Below are 7,840 nucleotides of genomic sequence, written 5' to 3'. Positions count from 1 at the left end.
ATTTTTGCTCTCAGTTCTTGTGATCATTTTGACCCCATGGGGTGAGATCTTGCGTGGAGCCCCAGATTGAGGGAGATTATCAGTGGTCTTGTATGTCTTCCATTTTCTAATAATTGCTCCCACAGTTGATTTCTTCACACCAAGCTGCTTACCTATTGCAGATTCAGTCTTCTCAGCCTGGTGCAGGTCTACAATTTTGTTTCTGGTGTTCTTTGACAGCTCTTTGGTCTTGGCCATAGTGGAGTTTGGAGTGTGACTGTTTGAGGTTGTGGACAGGTGTCTTTTATACTGATAACGAATTCAAACAGAGGAGCCTCTTAAAGAAGAAGTTACAGGTCTGTGAGAGCCAGAAATCTTGCTTGTTTGTAGGTGACCAAATACTTATTTTCCCGAGGAATTTACCAATTAATTCTTTAAAAATCCTACAATGTGATTTTCTGGATTTTTTTTCTCATTTTGTCTCTCATAGTTGAGGTATACCTAATGATGAAAATTACAGGCCTCTCTCATCTTTTTAAGTGGGAGAACTTGCACAATTGGTGGCTGACTAAATACTTTTTTGCCCCACTGTATATATATATATTGATCAACGTTATGTAACATATTGGCTTAATTCTAAAGGAAATTTATTGATAAAGTAAGGTTTACTCTTAATATTAAATCATCTTTGTATTAACGTTTTTGTCTTTTAGAGAATAAAATACTTTCGATTAATACTAAATCAGAATTGAAGGTTTTAATGAAATCATAAATTTAATTTAAGGGGGGGGGGGAGATTGCTTTAATAAATTAATATTATTATTTTTTAGTTTGTCCAAAGCATCTTTTTTTTTTTTCAACATACATGCTATTGTACCACCACAGTACAATATTTGAAAAGAGGAAACATTCATCTTCACATTAATGCTATCAATACTACAAACACTATACATTATTCCTTGCTTTCTCATAAGACAAACATCAGATTTTGCTTTATGGGACAAAAATGTTCAAAACTGTTTTGATAACTCATTGTTATACAAAACGGTCTCATTTTATTTTTAAATCATTGTGAGACAATTTTCTGACTTTGACAGCTCTTATGCACTGCTTCTTCCACAGTGTTCAGTGAGCTGTGGAGCTGGTTTCCAGACACGTGACGTGACCTGCAGCTGGAATACTGGTGTTGACTGTGATCCGAAAGCCAAGCCTAATTCAACTATGCCATGCTATCTTCAGGACTGCCCCATAAACTCAGACACCTTTGGCAATGACTGGTCAGGAAGTGGAGCATCCAGCAAAGAAGTTTTCAATGAGATAAAAGTTATACCCCACTTCAGTACTACTAGAAATCAGCCCAGGGGCAATGCTGACATCAATGAAATTATAGAAGACGATTTCTCGCATTATAGTCATGTTGAAAAGTCCTCTGACAATTCTATTGTGAAAAATCTACAAGTTGATGATTTTTATTATGACTATAATTTTATAAGGTTCCATGAGGATCTGTCAAATGACCTTGATAAAGCTGAAAATTATATGTTTGATAACTCAGGAATAAAACATGGAGACATTTCTCTGACAGAGGCAGATGTCCCTATAACTAATTCATCGCCATCCACCACTGCGGACCAACACAGTACCACCACTATGCGCTCTGACAGCATTACAAACAAGGGTACTGAAGGTCATGAACCTCAAAAGAAAGATGTACTCAATGAAAATAATAATGAGCTATTTGCTGAGGACTATTTCCTTCCTGTCATTACAACAACTGAACCATCCTCTGCAGCAACCAAGTTATTTAGCAAATGGAACAACACTGATATTGGCTTAAGTCAGGACATCAGTGTTACAAGGAGCCCACCATTAACTGCCGATGTGTCCACTCAGAACAAGCAGACAATATCATATGAAATTGTTCCAAACATATTTTTAACTCCTGAACCACATATAAATTTGAACAGAAATTCAAATAACCATGACCATTACAAAGGCAATCAAAAAGACAAAACCAAAACGCCAATAACTGAAGATGAGAATGAAGAGGAGTTTGGTGAAGGTGTTCCTGAAGGTGAAAGGGAACCACACCATGGCACTCAAAATTATGAACCTCCTTTAGATTATGTTTTTAAGTTCGAAACTTATGAGAACAGACATATTCATAATCCCACTACTCCATTACAACGGAGTACGGCCTCACCAACAGTCTCACTGAGTGCAACTTCTCACCCGTTGGAGCTTCTCAGCAGTGCTTCCAGTGATGACTTTGCAAAATATGAAGTTTTGACCAAACCAGCAATTAACACTAAGGCTAGTGGACCATGGCGTACTGTAAGAGAGTTCACTACAACCTCAGATAGCCTTTCTCAAGAGTATGTTCCTTCTCCAACTTCCTCTGTCCCAGCCAAACATTACAGTAGCATGACCTCAGCAGCTGGAACAACAGCTCTACCTCCTACAGAAATGCTCTTCACTCTAACTGAGATTCCGGACACTACAATTACAGCAGAGACTCAAAGTTGGTATTCTAGAGCCATTGCACCAACCAAGACTAATGGGCCTAGAATAGAGCCTTGGGAAACCCCGGTCCCCTTACCTCGCTGGACAGAGATTGACAACAATGACATTTTTATTGCTCGAATGCTGAGACCTGCTAGGCTGAATCACACTCTCTCTACTCCTACTGAGCAGCCATCTCAGGGCACTAGCAGTGAGCATTCAGTGCATTCTAACCCTCTGATGCCCACTGGGCTGGTCATGCCTTCCCTTTCCCCATCAGCCTCCCCTGCACACTGGAAAAAAGGCAACTGGAGTGCTGTGAGTAGTTAATTATGCATTCCTCACATTCACTAGATATGAAACCAGCATGGGCTGAGAAACAGCAGTCGGGCCCAATGATAAAAGTCCTTGAATTATGCAGACACCAAAGCATTAGATTTCAACACACACATAACTTTAACTTTCAGGTAATGCCATTTGTTTCATGTTATTCTAGCAGCAAAAATGGATATGAGGGATCACATGGCACCACTATCCATCCTTAAATCAGACTGTTTATGCGTGTGCACACATACACAAGGTTTCATAAAATGGGAAATGTTAAGTTTATAAGAATGTTGTTGACGCTCATAACCTCTAACTTTTAACCTAACTCTAAAATCTGAATAGTTAATGAGAGAGTTTATTCAGGAACATGTCCTACTTGGATAAATCACTTTAAGCACTTTATGCATGCATATTTGAATGTCAACTGTACTTTATACTGCAAATGATTTTGTATGATAGTGCTCAACAAATTGCGGGCTTGGTGCCATCTGGAGGTCAGTGTCCTGCAGTACTGGTGATGAATCAGACTGTGACTTAGCTACTAGGCCAGTGCCAGCGCGTCGCTGCTACCTTCGACCCTGCTCCGCATGGAAAATTGGAGAGTGGAGTAAAGTAAGTCTGCATACATGCAGCCAAACATAATGAATTCAATTAATTTTCAATGATTGAAAAACAATGGAAGTTGCTACTCCTGATATCTCTTTTTGCAGTGCTCGAAGAATTGTGGTGTAGGAGTGAAAGTCAGAGAGATTCAGTGTTATGACACACGAGATCAGAGGTTGCTGCGGCCATTTCATTGCCAGGCCACCTCCCCCAGACCTCCTGTCCGAATTCCCTGTAACATCCACAACTGTTTAGAGTGGTACACATCCTCTTGGGGGCAGGTAAGTAAGTTTAAAATTCAGAGGCTGGTTTTCACTCTTCCCTCCTCAGCTCTTTGTGTCTGTTTCTTGATCTTCACGCTACTCTCTTCAGCTCTGTGTGTCTAACACCATATATGCCCACAGTGTTCAGAGCTGTGTGGAGGTGGGGAGCAGCAGAGGCTGGTCACCTGCCCTGAAACTGGGAAATGTGATGAGGACCTACAGCCCAGCAATATCCAGGCTTGCAATGTTCATCCATGCAACCAGTGGATTACTGGATCCTGGGGTCAGGTGAGTGACACATTCCGTTTTAAGCATTTTAAGTCAGCCAGTTTAAAGGTGGGGTAAGCGATTTCTGGTAGCCAATGTTGACATTTGAAATCACCAAAACAAACATGCCCATACCCCAAAAGGGTCTCGCCCCTATTTTGATAGCTCCACCCCACACATACGTACACAACACAGGCAACGATTAGTTCTGTGAAACAAAGCAAAACCAATGTTACACCGTGTCTACACCGGACGCGAGTGGACCGGTGTGACAAAATACTATGGAACTTATTATAATCAGTGATGCTGTCTACACCATAGATATATATACATATCTATGGTCTACACTGGATGTGGCGCGATGCAACATGACAAATCCCCGACAGAAAACTGCTGCTGCATTCTATTCATGACGTATTGACACAAATTTAAAATGATTTTAAACGGTCGCTTTGTCGCGTCCAGTGTACTAGACAGACTTTAGCTGTTGCGGCGCAGACGCAATGTAACTCACCTAGCAGGCCTTCCGCTCCTTGAGTTCTCTCCAGCGCTGGAAAGCTGATCCAATATTTACACGGGTCCTACTTCTTGCCTTATTGCCTTAAGCCTTCTTTTGTGCCACAGACGTTTTCCTCTTTTTTGTTTTTTATCCGCCATCTCTATCTTTCTGTCGCTCGGCTCGGGTAATGTCCTGTGCACTGAACGCACTCTCCGCCACATCATGAGTAGACACGCCCCTTACTGCTGATTGACTACAAGTTTGTTTTGCTAGTCGGCCCGAATCAGTTTTCTAAACATAATGAATGCTCCGGGTGTGTGTTCACGGTGTGTGTGTGTTCACTGCTGTGTGTGTGCACTTTGGATGGGTTAAATGCAGAGCACTAATTCTTAGTATGGGTCACCATACTTGGCCACATGTCACATGTCACTTCACTAAAGCGTTTTTGAAATATCGCTTACCCCACTTTTAACAATGTGTCTCTGCACTAGATACAAATCCATGTATCAAAATGTGTGAACAAAATAATTAACAGAATCAGAATTAGAGAAACATCATGTGCTGGATTTGGCTTAGAATCTCAGAATTGTATTTATAAAACTTAATTATCAGCGTTGTCTTTCATCCTTTTTTCTGGTGAAAAATAAAACCATTTTATTGGGAAAAACCACCGAAAATGGCTTATGTTCTTTTAATTTCCACTGTTGTGTTTCTCAAAGAGTTCAACTTTTCAATATTCAAGTTAATCTAAATGGACATTTTGTAAGTACACCTACATTGTTTTTACCTTAATTCTTTACAATTACTGTAAAACAAATAAAATAAAAAAAATTAGAGGATAGTTACAACAAATTGAAGTAGTCCATATAATCAGTGTCACTGGAATACTTTGTGTGAAAAACAGACTGTAATTTAAGTAAAATTTCACCCTGCCCTATGAAAATCTGGCTCATACACAAGAACATCTGTTTGGTTATATAAGCGCAGCACAGTGAGTGAAATCTGCACCATAAAACTAGAAAATGGTAGAGAATAAGAAACTGCAGACAAACCTCATTACTTCTCATGACTTGAATGTATAAAATACCTCTGAATGTATAAAAGTCCCTTTATTCCCTTACAATACCAACCCACACTTTGCTAACCACTGTGCTCCACAACCACTTTCATTAACTTTCAAAATTTGTATTTCATTAATACAAATTTTAGGATAGGACTCCTTTAAAATCCCTGGCCCAAAATGGATGGATTGGAGAAACTGTACGTGGTGCTTAACAGGCATGTCTATTCTTTGTTGGCAGTGCTCGGTATCTTGTGGAGGAGGTGTTCAGCGCAGACTGGCCAAATGTGTCAACATTAAGGCCGAGCTCGAGGATGAAAATGAGCATGTGGATTGTGATCATGAACCTCAACCAAAGAACACACAGAAGTGTAACATTCATGACTGTGACAGCGCCCCCTCTGGTGAGTGGAGCTTTGTGAGCTAGAGACAGTGAATACATCGAACATTGAATAAAAACATACACTTCATCTTTGAGCTGCCATAGCCAAAAGGGATTTTTCTTCTTCTTCTATGGCTTGGACAAATCTGTACACTTAGTATGCTTTGGTAAATATGGTGTGCATTATTGTGAACTGCAATTACCTGGCAGCGTGAATACTAATGGCATTTGTAGGTTTAAATAAATTGCCTTCCATATATAAGCAATCATACTGAGAGAGGCAGAAAAATCCACTTTTCTTTGTGTTTGCTATTGAAAGCTCCATAAAGTGCAGCACCTTTAGATTGGTTTGGCTTGATTATTGCTGGTTGCTGAGGACTGTGCCATTTATGGACCCCTGAATTCTCCTCCTCTGCTGCGCTTTTGTCATGGATCACTGGAGATAGAAGACACCTATGTGCGCAGTCCAACCAGACAGTGATTATTCTGATATATAAAGAGAACGACACAAAAGTCTTTCATTTGAAACAAGGGAAACACTTTATTTCGATTGTCCACTTTAGACATTCTATTAACAGCAAGTAACGTCTCGGTTACGTATGTAACCCTCGTTCCCTGAAGGAGGGACCCTATCTACTCTGAGAGTTAGTCAACATGTAGTTGCAAATTAATGAGAATTAGTTGACATGTAGTTCACATGTAGTTACAAAGTTACTTATAGTTAGTAGAATGTCTAAAGTGGACTATCGAAATAAAGTGTAACCGAAACAAGAGTTTCACATGAACCAGAGTTGCCGTCTCAGGCAAATAAGAAATCTTAAAGAATCTTAGCTCTAAAGTCAACATTAAAAAATGACATTTACAACCCATTCTACCTATGTAAAGAGACATGTTTCCAGTTGAAACAGAATTTTCAAAGAGAATTGACTTTAAACCTTCAAGCGTCGAGTTTTTAGTCAAATTTACAAGAATCTTATATTATTGAAATATTGTCTTATATTGAAATATTGACTTAACGTGAAGTTCACAGATAGCAGTTATCACCAAATTGGACAATTTCAAGCAAGAAAATGCCCCCTCTCTTAACCTTTACTCCTTCATATTCCTGTGAAGAATTCCAGTCAGAAACACAGCTCACCTGGCTTACAGCCTTTAATTACCATCATCATCACTTTGAAATGTACCGCCAGGCCTGTCATGTGTTAGTCCTGAGAAAATTGCTTTAGCTCAGTGTGCTAATTAAAATGTTATTATTGATGAGCGGTTTGGTGGTGCATGTGTTTAATTCCTTACTTTTTAAAAGAAATTATCCAAGAAATCCACCCACGTTTGATTAGTTTTGGGGAAATGTTTGCTTATAATTATTTAAATCCAGTGGAGGTCACTAAAGGAGACTTCATAGTTATTAGCTGGGGTGCAATGATTTTATTTCTAAAAAATAATTATGCAAACTTTTTCTAGGTGAAAAACCTCAACTTTTGATATATTATTCATTTTAATCCATACAGACTTTTCAGAGCTTCAGATGATGTTCCATGCCAGACTTTGAATTTTGTCATTCATAGCGAAGAATTTCATAATTTGTTCAGTTTCTAGGCAGTAACCTTTTCTAAGATGCATTTCTTTAGACTCTTCAAGTACAAACTGTAGTATTTAGGGCAAGACTAATGGGCCTTGTTTTCATCTGGTATTAATTTTCAGTGATCCGATCATTGAAAATAAGAACAGAAGTAGTCAACTGAGGCGCATACTCTTCCACCTGGTATTAAAATAAGTTTAAAGTTCCTTGAGACACTCTTTTGTCACAATCTACATCACTTCCGTGGTAGCACTGAGTGTGGTGCACAAATACTATCGACTAAACAAACTCATGTTAGGCAGATTATTAACAATTGGGAAAGCAGCTGCAATTTCAGCTGTAGACTGTATGTTTTGGTACAACACAGCAAAGTTTGAAT

The 7,840-nt window shown here is 39.2% G+C and overlaps 1 protein-coding gene across 1 annotated transcript in view; it reads left to right on the top strand.

The window, feature by feature from the left end:
• LOC107594484 (A disintegrin and metalloproteinase with thrombospondin motifs 7) overlaps window positions 1-7,840 on the top strand; it is a 51,816-nt gene that overhangs the window by 34,111 nt on the left and 9,865 nt on the right. The window contains exons 11-15 of the mRNA XM_016284551.1: window positions 1,102-2,799; window positions 3,268-3,420; window positions 3,519-3,692; window positions 3,816-3,962; window positions 5,742-5,904. Of these exons, the coding sequence (XP_016140037.1) occupies window positions 1,102-2,799; window positions 3,268-3,420; window positions 3,519-3,692; window positions 3,816-3,962; window positions 5,742-5,904 (2,335 nt within the window). The remainder of the gene's footprint in view (window positions 1-1,101; window positions 2,800-3,267; window positions 3,421-3,518; window positions 3,693-3,815; window positions 3,963-5,741; window positions 5,905-7,840) is intronic.

Source organism: Sinocyclocheilus grahami, unplaced genomic scaffold (assembly GCF_001515645.1).
Source record: "Sinocyclocheilus grahami isolate Dianchi unplaced genomic scaffold, SAMN03320097.WGS_v1.1 scaffold184.1, whole genome shotgun sequence".
In the NCBI taxonomy this organism is placed as follows: domain Eukaryota; kingdom Metazoa; phylum Chordata; class Actinopteri; order Cypriniformes; family Cyprinidae; genus Sinocyclocheilus; species Sinocyclocheilus grahami.
This window is presented reverse-complemented; position numbering and strand designations above follow the sequence as displayed.